The following is a 16,823-nucleotide window of genomic DNA, read 5'->3' as shown; positions in this document are numbered from 1 at the left end:
CCCCTGGTAGTTAGGTAGTTGTTGGTGGTGGGGATTTGGTCATTGAAAACCTCAGGCAGAATTAGAGGGTTGGGGCCTTTCAGCCCCACTTCCTCTTAATGCCACCTTCCTGCCCCAGTACACACAGAGGAATGTGGGACTGAAGGTTAAGGAGATCCCTGTGGTTGATGATTTTGTCATCTTGTTTATATATTGAGACTTCAGGAGAGCTTCAGATAGCTGAATATAGAGATTCCTGAAGAGTGTTGTGCCCAGAGAGAGCAGGGAAGCTCCACACGCCTCCCACAAACCTTGTCCTGTGCATCTTTTCCATTTTTGTATCATTTAAAAATATTCTTTACAATAAAGCAGTAAATGTAAGTAAGATAGTTCTCTGAGTTCTAGTTCTCTGAGTTCAGTGGGAAGCTCTTATCAAATTCACTGAACCTGAGGAGGGGAGTAGTAGGAACCTCAGTTTGTAGTCCATCAGACAGAAATATAGGTGACAACCTATTGCAGTTGGAGTCTGAAATGGGAGCTGTCTGCAGGTAGATAGTGTCAGAGTGGAATTGAATTAGAGAACACCCAGTTGGTGCTCACTGTATAGTTGATAATTTTGGTTGGTTGTGTGAAGAAGAATCTTACATATTTGGTAACAGAAGCATATTGTAAGAGCATAGCAGGTAGAAACTGAGATTGTTTGTTTTTCCTACATTTTAGAATACATCTTTAAGAATTTAGTTTTTGCATCTTAGGTGAATTCACATAGGTATTCAGTGGTTCTAAATAATATTTTTAAAATGCTATTCTTTTGCTTTTTCTGGATAATCTTTATAAGTGAGATTATTGCTGTCTTAGAAAGCTTAGCTTACCATTATGTAAATTGCCCCAAATAGTAATTATTTTAGTTGTGAAGCTGTTGCCCTCTGCAGAAAAGAGCTCTTTTGAAACTATGGCATTTTAAGTTGTTAGAGTAGTTGATTAGAAAAGGATTTCCAGAAAAGGATTTAAGTCTTATACAAATCTGTTTATATGTGGTTACTTCTGGTTCCTTGCTTAATAAATAAAATAATAATGAAATGAGCAATTTGAGGTTAAAAAGGTAATAGAATAAAACAAAAGAAGTACCAAAAGCATACATGATTTACTATCAAAATAAAAAAATTCAAAGAACTACTAGCAGGCATTTTTGGAATACGAACAAGATCATGTTATATTTCTTGTCATCTTTAGAAAACAAATTTGGGCAAGGTAACAGAGAACAGGGCATATAGAATCCTTTGGCTGTATTTCATTATAAATTCTTGCTTTTTACATACAAGAGCGAAAAATGATAAATTAGTACAGATATCTGGGACAAATATCAAACTTTTCTTCATTCCCTAAAAAGTATTTAAAAATCAGAATTTATGGGTACTTTTTAAAAAAGTCTTATTAGAGAATGAAAAAAATCTGCTTTTTATCAGCAAATCCAGTGATATATTAATGTTTTATAATATATAAAATTCCATGTTATACAAATAATTTCAGAGACTCTCCTGATACTGAAAGAAAAAAAAAAGTAGAAGAAATGCCTACATAAGCTCAGAATACTTACACATACATTTTTACTTATGGAATAAAACTTTTAGAGCTAGAGAGATCTCCATTCTGTCTACATTTTAGAGATGAAGAAACAAGTTCTAGTTTAAATAACTCAGAAGTGTTCAAACTGGCAGAACAGAAACAACTATTTTAAAGCAAGTCATTAGAAGCAATACCTAAAAATTAATAGTTCTTTTATGACCATAGATACCAGTAATGTGTTTCAAAAACAATATCAGATGACATCTCCAGATTTTATAAATATTCAAAAAGTAATAAGGGAAAATTGTGAACAAAGTTGTTAAAATATTCAATATTCATTCCTGGTTTTTAAAATACTCTCAACTAGGAATAGAAAGGAACTACCTCAACCTGATAGAAAGCATGTACAAAAACTTACAACTAATATCATACTTAAATGGTGAAACATTGACTCTTTCCCTCAGATCAGGAATACATCAAGGATGTCTGCTCTCATTATTTATTTTCAACATTGTATTTACAGTTCAAACCAATGCATTAGTAAGTAAGGCACAAAAAAAAAAAAAAAAAAAAGAAAGGGCATCCACATTAGAAAGTAAAATTGTATTTATTTGAAAATAATATCATCATATATAGAACATTTGATAGAAACTACAAAGAAAGCCACTAGAACTAATGTGTTTGGCAAGTTGAAGGATACAAGGTCAATATTTAAAAATCAATTGTATCTTTACATAATATCAGTGAACAACCAGAAATTGAAATTTTCAAATATTATGTGAAAATGATAAAAAACATAAAATGGAATTTCAAAATATGAAAAAACTAGAGATGAATCTGACAAAAGATGTGAAAGCCTATAAAACTTTTAAAAAATGCTGAAAGAAATTAAATGCTGGCCTAAATAAATGGAGAGCTATGTTTGTTCCTGGGTCAGAAGACTCAATGCCTTAAAGATGTTAATTTTGTCTAAACAGATAGATTCAATTCAGTCCTAACAAGATTTATTTTTCTAGAATTCAAGAAGTTTATTCTAAAATTCATATGGAAATTCAGTGGACTTAGAGTACCCAAAAGAACTTTAAAAAAGAATGAAGAAGACTCACAATACCTAATTTTCAAAACTTATTATAAGAACTAAGCATGTAGCTCAGTGGTATAGTGCTTGCCTGGCATACATGAGACTGTGGGTTCAGTCTCCAGCATTGCCAAAAAACAAAACAACAAACAAACAAACAACACCAACAAAAACTTATTATAAACCTATAGTAACCAAAATAGACAAATAGATCAATGGCACATAATAGCGTTTAGAAATAAACTCACATTTACACTAACCTTCAAACACACACCGAACTTCAAACTGACTTCCTGGGATTTATTGTTGTTATTGTTAAAGCCTTTATATGAAATATAAAAAAAAATTTTTTTGTTTTGTTTGTGGTACTGCATATTGAATCCAGAGCTTTATGGCTTTATGCATGCTCGGCAAGTGTTCCACCACTGAACTACAACCCCCCAGCCCTTTTTTATTTTTGAGATGGGGTCTTACTGAGTTACTGAGGCTAACCTCAAACTTGTGATACTCCTGCCTCATCTCCTGAGTAGCTGGGATACAGATGTGTGCCACAGAGACTGTATGTAGAGAGCTTTTATGGATTAAAAGTTTTTGAGTAAATCTTTACATAGTATATGCAGCTTTTAAAGGACAAGATCCTAACTACTCCCCTTTTATGTTCCTAATTATCTACACTTATAATTTTGTTGATTAAGAGGGCGTATCAGTTGTCTTTGACATGCTACATCTTGCTGTGCATTGGTAAGGGCCAAAACGAACAGGTCTATCTAGTTAAATGTGTTTGAACCAGATAAAATTACCCCATTTGTTCCTTGGAAACAAACCATAAAACTCGAGATTAAATTTAATATCTGGCATTCTTAAAATGAATAATGTATGTGGTTTGACAAGTGTATGAAGCACTCATAATGAACATCCCTTTCTTTCCCTATGAACACATAGGCATTACACTGTTTTAATTTGAAATTATTTTGACTATAGATGTTTTGAACAGACAATTTTTATAAATTTAAAGAGTCGTATAGTTAGAGGGAAAAGTTGCAACTTGTCATCCTGTCTTATCTCATTCTTGGTGATAAAGGTAATTTTTAACTACTCAATGTATTTGTTTTAATGTGTATGCTTATGGGAACTTTTAAAATATATATATATATATATATTTACATATATATATATATTTTTTGGTTGTAGGTGGACACAGTACCTTTATTTTATTTTTATGTGATACTGAGGATTGAACCCAGAGCCTCATGTGTGCTAGGCAAGCTCTCTATCACTGAGCCACAACCCCAGCCCTTTATAGGAACTTTTTTAATGCTGAGGCATACATAACATGTACAGTAAATAGCACTATTCTTGGTTGTGCAGCCTGATGAATTTTATGAATGTATGCACACCCAAATCAAGGTACAGAACATTTCCAGAACCCAGAAGATTCCCTCAAGTTCCTTATCAGCCAATTCTTTGCCACCACAGCTAATCATTACTATGACATATCACATAGAAAAGCTTGGTCTAGTTTTGAACAGTAGAATAAGAGAATCACACAGTTTCTGCTCTTTTTGTCCAAGTTTTTTTACTCAGCATTCTAACCATGTTTTTTGTTGTTTTGTTTTTTTGTTTTTCCCTTCAGATTAATTAACTTTCTTATATTTCTAGACTCCAGAATTATTCTGGTCAGTTAGCGATTGCATTCCAAAAATTGACCTTGGAAAACATTCTTAGTATTATATAACTAAGGTTTTTCCTTTTCTTTTTCCTCTTTTTTTTTTTAATAGCTAAGTTTTAAAAAAAGATGTTTTGCCAATTTTGTTCAATATAGAAATTAAAGGATTTTTTATGCCTTGTATCATTTAGTTAAGATTTTTCTCTTTCCTGGGATGATGTGTATTGGTTATAATTAACAGTCTTACAAAAATATATAACTAATATTTCTTTTAAAAAAAAATAGAATAGTTGACCTTTCACGTGATCCTGCTCGCCTCTTTTGGTTTTGAGAAGGAAAAGGTTTTTATAATATAAGCAAGGGAATGATGTCTGAAGAGAGCAGAGAATGAATGGAATTAGTAACAAGAAAAATATTTTTCATATGTGGGATCATTTTGTTACAAAACGAAACTGGTTTCTCTCTGGAAAAGTATATTTTCTTCTTCTGGAAATTGAAAATATACACTAGTCTTCATTGACCTTTCATCCAGTTCTCCAAAAATAAGACAAATGCCAATCCCTGTTGATACTATTGGTTTTTCACTCTGTAAAAATTCCAGACTCTTGAAGGTAAAACGAAGTCACTCACGCCAGTCTTTAAATTTTGCAATTTTCCCCTTAGGTTAGAAGAGAACAAAAATCTCTTTAAACTTAGAAGTACACTTGGGAGAGAAAAAAGCTGATTTTTAAAAAGATCTTTACCATAAAACTTATTTCTGTTGGTAATTATTTGTTATTGTTTGGTCAAATATAATGTGATAGTTTTATGATCTACAGAGGCTATCATGGAGTTCTGAGGATGCAACAGAAATGTCAATGCTTTGAGAGGGTTAGCACCCTATCCCAGAATTGCTTAGACAAAACAGTTAAAAGGTAGCAGTAAAATTGTTTATAAATAGACCCTTTACCATTCACAATTGACATTTTTATAACTGCTTAACTAGGGTGGCCAAAAAAGACATGATGGTTGTATTCTTAAAAAGAAACCACCCTTAAGCAAACGTTTTTAGAAGTATGCAGCCTAAATATTACATATATTGAATAGTATTTCTCTCAGAGTTTGGATTCTCCTCAGGGAAATAAAAATCATTATTAATCTAAGGACCCTTTCTAGGTACTGGTTGTATGCCTAATAACCCTTTCATTTATTAGGGTGGAAGAGATCAAAAGTGCTCACTACAAGGCTTGAACAGGTACAATATATTTATTGAATTTATAGAAAGTGTTGGAGAAGAAACAAAATACATAGGAAGTTCTTTCGTAGTTTGTTTTAGTTTTGTAACATTACCAAATGAATATAATGTTATTAGGTGGTGTAGGGGGGAAAAATATTTCTTCTCCATCACTAATTCACAGTAGAGGCCCCTATCACAAAAGACAGATTAAAAAGTGAAAGCATAAGTATTTATTTAAAGTAAGTTTTAGGTAACATAGGAATCTTTAGAAATGAAGACCCAAAGAAATGGGTGAATCTATTTCTGTATAGATATTCTTTTGTTTTGGTTTTGGTGCTTGATATTGAACCCAGGGCCTTATGCAGTCTAAGCACATGCTCTACCGTGGAGCCACACCCCCATGCCAACCTGTATAATTTTTATGCTATATTTGGTGTAGAAATGAATAGTTGTAAAGAAGCATGATTGTATAATGAAGTTTGTTCTAATGGTAATGAACTGGGGGGAACTCAGAAGGCCTGTTTGTTGAGCTTCTCTATATCTTCAGAGAGAAGGATGATCCTTTCCTCCAGGTAGAGAGAGGGTACTTCTTGAAAAGATGGTCTTATGACCTCTTTCAGAGGAGAAGGTTAAGAAAAGATCAGAGCATGGCCTTTATGCTTCCTCAGTTTTCTCAAATGCCCATGTATGATATTTGGAGGTAGCAAATCCTGATCCATGTTTGTGGATAAGGCAGTTTATTTTTAAATGTCACTAGCATCCTCAGTTGGGTACCATTTAATCAACTTCCTCCTTGTAAACAAAGAGGAGCATTTTAGATTTCACTTCTAGTCTAAATTATTTCTGATAGGTATTTGGCCTAATACAATGACTATTTTGTAATTTGGATAAAATAGTTACTTGTAACATTTTCTGACTTGCCGCATCCCTTGTTTTTCCTCACTTATAGCTTGTTTTTGCCTCTCATATCTTTTTTCTCACTTGCAGCTTTATGAAAGTATATAAAGTCAAATATATATGTAAATATATATTATATATTATAAATATGCTTTAAACATATTCCATTTTAACATAGAATTGGAAGCAACTTAATTGAGCTACAGCACCATTTTTTTAATGATACCATTTAATACCCCCAAATAATATGCATGTGGGGTCAGTTGGTCTGAGCATCTGAATCCCCAGGAAGCTTTTTAAAAGTACTGTGCAGAATTCTGTGCCCAGTCTTCAAAATTCACATAAAAATTCACTGTGGCTTAGGAGACGGAAGGTCTGTGTGGTTTTTTAAAAATTATCTCAAGCCCCCAAATCAAAAACTGTGTAAGTGTGTTTGTTTCAATATCCAGGTTAACAAAACTGATACTTGAAAGCTGACTCATACTTGAAAAGACAACGAAACTGGTTTGGAGAATAGACTACAGATCCAGAATGTTCTCTGGATGAATAATTTAGAGTTTCTGATATTTGGAAATTGAAAGAAATTTTTTCTTCACAACAGAACTCCAAAATAACTTTATATGTGTGTATTTGTGTATGTGTAACCAGCATAGTCTAAATTGATAAATTATTGTCACAGTAGAGCTAGACAGAAGAGCACCTTTAAAACTTGTGGATCAGTGCTGTAGAGTTAGAATTGTAAATAAATTCTTCCCCACCACTATCCAAGTACAGTAGACTGCATGCATGGGTTCTGTATCTGTGTATTCCACCAACCACAGATTGACAAGGCGATTAGACCTGTGATGATCGTGTCAGTACTAAACAGGTACAGACTTTTTTCTTGTTGTTATTCCCTAATTGTTATACAGTGTAACAACCATTTACATAGCATTTACATTGTTTTGTGTATTATAAACAATCTAGGATGGCTTAATGTATATGGGAGGACTTGCATAGATTTTAGGCAAATACTATGATGTTTTATATAAGGAACGTGAGCATCTGCAGAATTTGGTATCCATGAAGGGTTCTGGAACCAACACCTTAAGAATACTGGGGGTTAATTATATTTCATTTACATTAGTGTAATGACATTGTAGGATCTTTAGAAAATTCATAATTTCTATCTTTAATTTACAATCTGGAAGAAATGTGTGAAAACAATTACAAAAGCATTTTCCTTATTACTTGGGCATAATTTTTGTGGATGTGATCTTTTTTTAAAATTTTTTTTTAGTTGTAGATGGACACAATATCTTTATTGATTTGTTTATTTTTATGTGGTGCTGAGGATCAAACCCAGTGCCTCACACATGCTAGGAGAGCTCTCTACCACTGAACCACGATTCCACCCCTGCGGATGTAATATTTTATTGATCATGAGGATAAAGAAGATTGGAAATGTTGGAAACCAAAGGAAAATCAAAAAGGAAGAACTTAGTATATCAAAGGACTAATGTGAGCAGGTTTCTCAGAGTATGTTAAAAATGGAAGATGGAAATGAAAGGAACTGCTAATATTTATTTCATGCTATTTGATCATGTGCCCAAGGAAGCTTACTGAAGAAGAAAGCAAATTCCTAAGAGACCTACTTCCCTCTATCCATGTTGATCAATCATTTAGAGCCCTGTCATTTTTAACAATAATAACCAATTTGGTTTTACCCATATATATTGTCCATATATTACTTATTAAGCTCAGATCTCACTAGTGTTTTGTTATTAGCAAGTTGCATATTTCTAGAATTACCTCAAGAATCTTCCAAGTGCTTAACAAAACAAAATTACCAGAAGCCTAATTGATCATAAGCCATACCAAGATTCCAGTGGTTGTGGTTTGGGCAAGCAGCTTGCATCTGTTTAGTCATTCAAAATCAAACAGAAAGAAAATGTGTGTTGGGGGTGGAGGAGGACTGTCATTAAGAAATAAAAATATCTTTTATTTTCTATTCTAAGGAAGACAAACTCATAAAATAATCAGTTTGGAGTGACAACTTTGCATAATTTTGTGTTATCAGAATTAACTTCAACTTCTATTACAAATATTTTCTCTAAAATTATACACTGATATGATAGTGATATATATTAAAATAAATATTTTTATTTAATAATTCATGCTGTATTCCTAAAGATAACAATTAGGTACAGTAAAACATCGATTTGACAAACTATAGTTACTTAATAAATGCTCGTTGGCTTGATTGTCAAATCTTAAGCCAAATGTTACAAATTAGAGAACTATACTAACTTGGAATGACATGTAATAAATAGAATACTTATTGAAGGGTTGTTCCCCAAGGGATTAATTCTAATTTTAAAAGTAGTATTTTAGAGTACTTTATCACTTAAATCACCTGTATTTCTAATACGACTTATAGGTGAGAGGTGCCAAAAAAATTCTCAAACATCTAGAATAGAGCAGTTTGAGATTTTGATCTGTTTTTCTGAAACTGATACTTATTATGGATGATGCACTCCTTGTCTTCCACTGGGGGAAAACATGAAGTGGTTGAGTTTGAATTTGAATAGTGGTTTTTCTTAGATGGGTTGTTGATATCTGGTATATTTAGAGAGGTTTTGTTAAATAGTCATAGTGGAATTGTTCTAAGTGGTGTCCCCCTCTCCCCCCATTAATCCTCACCAGCCTTATCTTTGAGATAAGAACTGTCTTTACAGAGAAGGAAATTGAGGGACAGAGAGGCTGTTTAAGATCACAGTGGTAAGCTATAAATGTCAAACCTAGGATTTGAACACAGGGCTTCTTGCTTAATCTGTACTCCTAAACACTGCACCTACCATCTTTCTTTAGTGAAACTACATGCTAAATTAATGAAGTTAGATATTAAAAAGAATAAGATGAAACTGACAGTTTCTGATGTTTCCAAATCTCCTAGATGAACTTAGAGATTTGTATAATTAGCAAGGTCTGGGACCTAGAATACCAGAATATGAACTCCTGAGAACCAAAGCCTTGTGGGAGTTTATTAAATGCTGTTGAGTGATTGGCTGTTCCAGAAATACTTACGTGATATAAAATGTCTTTAAAGAGTCTATCACTATCAATTTGCATCGTTATAGAAGTCAGTTTCAATCATTTATACAACTTTATTTTCAAGAGATTGCTGTTCTATCATGTTTCATATTAGAGAAGGTGAAGTTTTAAAAAGCAGTAACAAAACTTAGGAGGAATTAATAAATTCAATGAATCTTACATAATTTATCACAAAAACAGTAATATCAAAAAATGCTAAAATATAGGAGAACTATTCTAAACCCTTTTTTCTTGTTTGTGCATTAAAGTATACCAGGTGATTGAGATTTACAATGTATATTCATATGCATATACGAATTGAATTTTTGAGAGAATTTTGTATTATAGAATGACTTCACCAAATCCTTCAGGGTTTGGAGCAAAGGCTTTTGCATAGATTTTTGCCTCATAGAACATATAAAATAGGAGGATGACAGTTCTTTACTTGTAATTGAATAAGCTAAGAAAGGGATTTTTGAGTTCAAAATCGTGTTGTTGCTGTTCTGAGTCTTTACATTATTTGCTGATGCTTTTGATTAGTGTTTCTTTACTATGTTTGTTACCCAGTTATGATCATTTTCTAAATTTTTATATGACAGATGGGGGCATAAAAATTAAGAGGGAATCCAAAGGAAATGGCAAGATCCCTCAGGAAGAGAATATAAATGTTAAGTGGTCCATAGATTTTAAGTTTAAGAAAATATTGTAAAGAAACTTCAAGATGTTTCTTTGCAGTCAGGTTTGGTGGTGCATGCCTATAATCCCAATCACTAGGGAGGCTGAGGCAGGAGGATCACAAGCTTGAGGCCAGCCTCCACTACTTAGGGAGAGACAGTGTCAAATAATAAATATATATATATATATATATTTTTTTTTTTTTTAAAGGGAGGCAGGGGAGAATTCTGTAATACAGAATTCTCTCAAAAATTCAGTTCATGTGTGCATATGAATACACATTGCAAATTAATCATCTGGTATAATTTAAGGTACAAACAAGAAAAAAAAAAAGTTTAGAATAGTTCCAATGTTTTTTAAAGATGTAGTTCAGTGGTAGAGAGCCACTGGGTTCAATCCTTAGTACCTCCAACAACAACAACAAAAAGCTTCTCTGCATATCAAATTTCTGTTTATTGCTAACTTTGTCTCTAGCTACTTGAAATTCTGTTTAAGGAGCTTTTCCTGGGGAATGTTGGTACAAGTCTCTAAATAGAATCACTTGACTACTGGAATCAGTGCATATCAGATTTAATCTTTCACAATAGCATTCTTGAGTGCATTCAGCACACAACTAAAACATAGGACATAAAATTGTAAGATTCTGAACTCTCATCTTAAAATATTCTTTTGTTAGCATTCTTTGAAGCATTTTGAAAACATTTGCTTTAAATTCCTTCCTCAAAAAGGGTGAATTAAAGACCAATTCCAGCCACAACTCTAAATTCCTTGACTTGTAAGTTTGTATAACTCCTTACAATTATTTAAAAATATATTTTGTGGTTTGACTCTATTTTCTGAAGAATCCAATATTTAAATGTCACATGTGTGTTTTGGAAATTTGACAGCAATGTAGTTTGTGACAGTTTCTTTAGCTTTATTACAGGACCTTTGAAAACTTTTGTGTCATTTCTGTGTATTTTTTAAAATGCAAAATCATGACCCACCTTGATAATTCTGTTTCCCAGTGCTGCCCACCATTTTTCTCTGCCTAAAATTTTTGCTGTTCTTTGCCCAAATGTAATAATTTCCTGACCACATGCTTTTGCTTTGGCTGTTTCTTCTCTTTGGAATCTGGAATCATATCTTAAGCCATGATCAAGTGTTAACCCTCCGAAAAGAGGAAAGGGAGAGAGGGGGAGAGAGGAAGAAAGAGAAAATTCTCTCTGCATTATAGTTGAAGTAATTTTGCTGTTCTTGAAACTTCCTTTTGTATTCTTTCTTACTTTATACTTTCCATCTTACATTTGTTTATGTCCATATTTTATGTCCCCCCAAGTAGCACTTTAGACTTTATTAGTGATGACCTATAATGTCAAGAACATTATATTAATACACATAGTGCTTAGAGTCATGATACATATTACATGTTCAGGAAAAAAAATTAAATGTATTATATAAAGCAGGTTGAATTATGCAGTTTTTGCTAACGTAATACTAGTTTTACTGACCTTGTGCTGGTAAGTGAATAAATCTCTTAATAACTTCATAATGATAAGCAATAGTGAATTGCTTTCACCATCACAGTTGTATATTGGTGAAGTCATAGAGTTGGTCTGTGGCCAAGGATGAGGAGGAAGAGTGTAGCAAGCCCTTTTCTAGTCTGTGTGGACATGAACATCCAGGATAGCAAAATAGAACATAGTATTTAGATTTCGGTGACATTCAAGTCTTTGTGATAACTGTGACCCCAAATAATTTATAAATTATAAATTATAATTTATAATTTCTGGTAACAGGCATACCTGAAATTATAAAGATTGTGCCCAAAATAAGGACTGTCAAGAATTGAATGTGTGAATTAGAATCCTAGCCTCTTACCTTAGGTTCAGGTCTAGGAACCGGGGAACTGGACAGAAAGGCTAATAGAAGAACTAAGTAAGTCAAACAATATTGCCCTATGTAAATTTATGATTTTCAATTAAAATAAAAATAAAAATAAAATAAAATAAAATAGTGGGTGGAGATCGTCAATAGTGAATGAAGTGTTACGGGCAGTTACAGCAATATACTTTTGTGGATTCCCAAGAGAAGGAAGAACCTAGATAAGAGACTGAGAAGGAACAGTCTTCATGTTGGGAGTATAGCAGGGCTATCCTTGATTTCCAGTTCTTTTCTATCTTAAAGTCATTTTATTGGAGATCAGTCACATGACTTCAAATACCATCTATTAAGCCAGCAACTCCTAAAATATATCTCCATTCCTGACCTTCATTCCACATTCTAGATCCAGCTGTCAACTTGACATCTCCATCTCAAGGTCTAAAAAATACATTAAATTTATTAAGTCACAGAGTAAAATTCTAATTCCTATTCCTGCCCCAGTACCCATTTTGGCAACTCATACTATCTATAGTCATCTCCATCTTCTCTGTCTTCTCAGTTGATAGTACTCCTATCTTTCTAGTTACTCAGATCAAAACCTTGGAGTCATCCAGATTCCTGTCTTCCTCTTGCTCCTCATTCAATCTTTTGGGAAATTCTATTATCACTACCTCTAAACTATGTTCAGTTTCCAGGGGATTCTCACCACCTCTATTACTATGACTCCAGTTGCAGGCCATCATCATCTTGTACCAGATATTAGTTCCTTGGCTTCCTAATTAGTCTACTAGTATTCATTCCCCCTTAGTGGATAATCTGAAAGGAGTTGATTTTAGATTGTTTTATAACAATCATGTTCTAACAATCTAAAATCATGTTCTGTGTGTTTTTTAAAACGCAAAATCATGACCCACCTTATATAAAATCTCAAGATATTGAATAGCAGCTTTACCTCATTAGAGTTCTTTTCTAGCTGTGCTGTATGTTGATGATTCATGAACTACCAAAAAAGCAGCTTTTAGCAGAAAATGTGCAGAGTGGCTGTGAAAGATAGCAATATACCTAGAATTCCCGACTGCAATGACATATTGAAATGTATTTTGCCATAAGAATTGTGAGCCATGTTTCAACAGTCTGATGCATGGTTAATTAAGGCTATGAAGACCATTAATCTGTAACTCTGCATCAGCTCAGTGTAAGATGTGCTTACTAGTTAAAAGATGCATTCAAGCATGCATTCCTCAACATAGTTATTTAAAAAATGCAGGGACATTTTTATCTTCAAAAGCAGAATGAATTTTATTAGTTTTTTGGTTCATTTTTTTACATAAGTCAATTCTGATGATCTGACAATAGGTTGAGGTTAAGTCACAGGATGATTTATTTCTCATAAATTGTTTTCAAGCCTGTTGCAGTGGCACACACCTGTAATCCAGCTACTTGAGGCTGGACAGGAGGATCAAAAGTTCAAAGCTAGGCTCCTCTAGGGAGACCTGTCTCAAAATTAAAATGGACTGGATATAATTCAGTGGTAGAGTACCCTTGGGTTCAATACCCAGTACTGCCAAAAGGAAAAAACAAGTTGTTTCCTATAAAGCACAGATACTTGGATAAACTATCCCAATGGATTTCTGTCAGTTTTTAATCATCTGAAGTAGAGGGTTATCAGTATAATGCATTCAAACTGAATAATGGAGTTGGTAGTCACCGGCCTTTTGTTACTTCTCTATGGCAATTTCTTGAGTCTATGACCCAGTTCACCTAGTAATTATCTTAAAACTTATATTAACTTCCTTTTGATTTGGGAGGACAAAACTAAGTTCCTTCTAATGATTCTGTTTTGTTGAACTTAATGTCTGGCTTTACTTTTAGAAGGAGGCCTGCCATAGTCAAAGAAATTAATGCTTCAAAAAGTCTTAAATATCAGCTCTTAAGCATCTATACAGGCAGACATTAAAAACAAAAAATTCAGAGACTTCATTGCTCACATTGGTAGTATAAAACTAGCTACCTGAGAAATTTTGTGAAATTATGAAGAAACACAAATAAGACAAAATTCAAATTCAAGCAAATACATCTTACTCAAAAAAAAAGTCATTGAGTTGGAGACATTACTATTTCTAAATCTAGGGAATTCTCGAAGAAATGGTTTTCTATCAGTCAGAACTTCATAGTCTAAAATCAAGAAATCTTAATTTGGGGTCTATAAATGGGCTGTATGCAGATCTATGAGCCATAATATTTTTGTACAGAGTCTTATATTTATGGGCAGTGTCCTTGAAAGAGAGCTTTAACCAATTTCTCTAAGAAACCCATGATTTAAAAAAAAATTAAAGAACTATTGATTCTTATTCACTTCTGTTTATCACTATAATAAAATACCAAACCAAGTATAATTCTTATGACTCGTCATAAAAATTTTCTATTTCTGGGCTGGGGTTGTGGCTCAGTGGCAGAGTGCTTGACTATGTGAGGCCCTCAGTTCGATCCTCAGCACCACATGAAATAAATAAATAAAATAAAGATATTGTGTCCATCTACAACTAAAAAAATATTTTAAAAAATTCTGTTTCTAGTTTGTAGAATCTGCCATCCAGATTTTGAAAGGTTAAGCCAATCAAGGCATTGTTATTAACAACGGTAGCCGTTGTTATTAACAATGGTAGCACTTTTTTTGTGTAGCTCATTAATTTGGTATCTGTAACTGTACATTAATATCTGTCATAATAGACTGGAATGTACAATGAAGTGATCTATAGTTCCTCTCATTATAATTTTAAGCAATTATCTTTTCTTTTTTTCTTCCTTTTCATTTCATGCAATTACAAACCAGTAAGCATTACTGATCCTGCTGCCCTTGGCTTCATTATTTCTCCATGGTCTCTACTGTTGCTGCCATCTGGTAGTGTGTCATTTACGGATGAAAACATTTCCAATCAGGATCTTCGAGCATTCACTGCACCAGAAGTTCTTCAAAATCAATCTCTAACTTCTCTCTCAGATGTTGAAAAGGTAACTGTTAAATATTTGTTGTTGCTGTTTGTTCTTTCTTTTGGTGGGAGAAGGGCAAGTTAAGGCAATGGGCTACCCTATTTCAGTCCCCTGAAAAAAGTCCACTGAATTTTATTTATCATCTATTCCAAGAGGTTTGTATTTATTTTACTTAAAAATTAAAAATAATGATTTGTGAATTTTTATAGACAATAATGCTTTTAAAACATGAGCCATTATTAATTCATGTTCATAAATATTAAATGCCTTCTGTGTAGAAAACACAGCTCATGAAAAAAATACAAAAATAAATAGAAAATGGACTATGATTAATGTGTATAGAACAACCTATAATGTATGGCAGGCTGAAATAAATGTTGTATAGGGGAATAGAGTGTTTTGAGAGTTTGCAAGAAAAATAGTTAATTTTTAATGTAGAATGATATTACAGAGAAGGTAGCATTTGGCTATGAAGAGTAAGAATTTTGATAAGTGAAAACAGGTAAAAAGGACATTCCATTCAAGGCTATTAGTATGTACTGTGACAATAAATCGTCCACTATGACTGGGAATAGTTGATCAGAACAACTAGGCCAGAGCATTAACTATCTAGATGGCTGTGGGTAAAGAAAGGGAGACGACCGTAGGTCAACATGAGGAAGATTTTGAATGCCAGGGCTTGAGCCTTCCTTCTGAGGCAGTAGGAATCATATTTTAAGGGCTGTTACATGATGAGATTTGCGGTTTTGTGAGTTAAGCTTGACAAAAGGGGTAGCTTAGGGTGATCCATGATTTCATGGAAATCTAATTGAAATGTTTTAATAACCTGGAGAAAATAATTGAAAATACTGTAATGCCTTCAGAATATAAATCTGTGAATGAAGGGAATATAGTGGAGGCAAAATGGACAGAGTTTGACAATTTATTTGATGAAACAATAAAGAAGAAAGAAAGCCTGTGGTGAAAATATCTACTCTGACTATGATGTTATCATCAGCTTAGAACAAGATCTAATTTTGTTAAAAGTCATGAAAAAGATTGGGTGGCAAATATGTTTTGGGTTATACAGCAGACTGTGAGTAATTTAGATATGGAACTCTGAAAAATTCAGAATTTGCTATCAACATCCTTTATCATACATCACTCCACATAAGTGTAAAGAACAACTTAATAATTTCCTAATAGTAAAATTGCCAAATCAAAAAGTATGCATGTTTTACATTTTCATACACTTTACCTCATTACCACCTGAAGGAATTGTAATCATTTATCTTTCTATTGATAATCATATTTCCCTTATATGTATGTGAGACGGTAGGAAATACATGGTGATTAAGGGGGAGGAAGGCCCCTTGATTTGGGCCATCAATTGTATTTGCTAGGGCAAATCCAGCAAAAGTTTATCTTTTGTATTCCTTGAAGTACTTAAGACATTTGGGAGGTACAGGCAACCCATCAGAGAAGACAATAGCTATGAGGTGGAGCCGATATTTAATGCATTAGCCCTAAGAAAATTCCCATTACATGAGATGAGGTATTTGAAAAGAACTTTGTATACTATAGAGTATATACAGTCTTGGTCATTGTTAGCATCTCATAAAGGCATTCAGATGTAGTGGGTACTGTTTTATTAAGCTGAATAGATATAATAGACATAATTATTCATTTTTATTGTTATTTAACCAGCATACATTCCTTTTGTATGTTGTGTGATTCTTTAATAATACTTTTAAAAGGATGATTAGAATTTTAGGAATAGACATAGTGTTTGTGCAAAGTATGTAATCCTTGAGATTTCTGAATAAGAATAAAGCTTCAGG

The 16,823-nt window shown here is 33.1% G+C and overlaps 1 protein-coding gene across 12 annotated transcripts in view; it reads left to right on the top strand.

The window, feature by feature from the left end:
- PTPN13 (protein tyrosine phosphatase non-receptor type 13) overlaps window positions 1-16,823 on the top strand; it is a 190,800-nt gene that overhangs the window by 49,060 nt on the left and 124,917 nt on the right. For all 12 annotated transcript variants that reach the window (XM_079153164.1, XM_079153153.1, XM_079153162.1 and 9 more), the window contains one exon: window positions 14,846-15,024. Coding sequence is in view for 11 of the 12 variants with exons in the window: in XM_079153153.1 (XP_079009279.1) it covers window positions 14,846-15,024 (179 nt within the window). In the remaining variant the exon portion in view is untranslated. The remainder of the gene's footprint in view (window positions 1-14,845; window positions 15,025-16,823) is intronic.

This window comes from Sciurus vulgaris (assembly GCF_902686455.1).
Source record: "Sciurus vulgaris genome assembly, chromosome: 9".
Classification (NCBI taxonomy): domain Eukaryota; kingdom Metazoa; phylum Chordata; class Mammalia; order Rodentia; family Sciuridae; genus Sciurus; species Sciurus vulgaris.
This window is presented reverse-complemented; position numbering and strand designations above follow the sequence as displayed.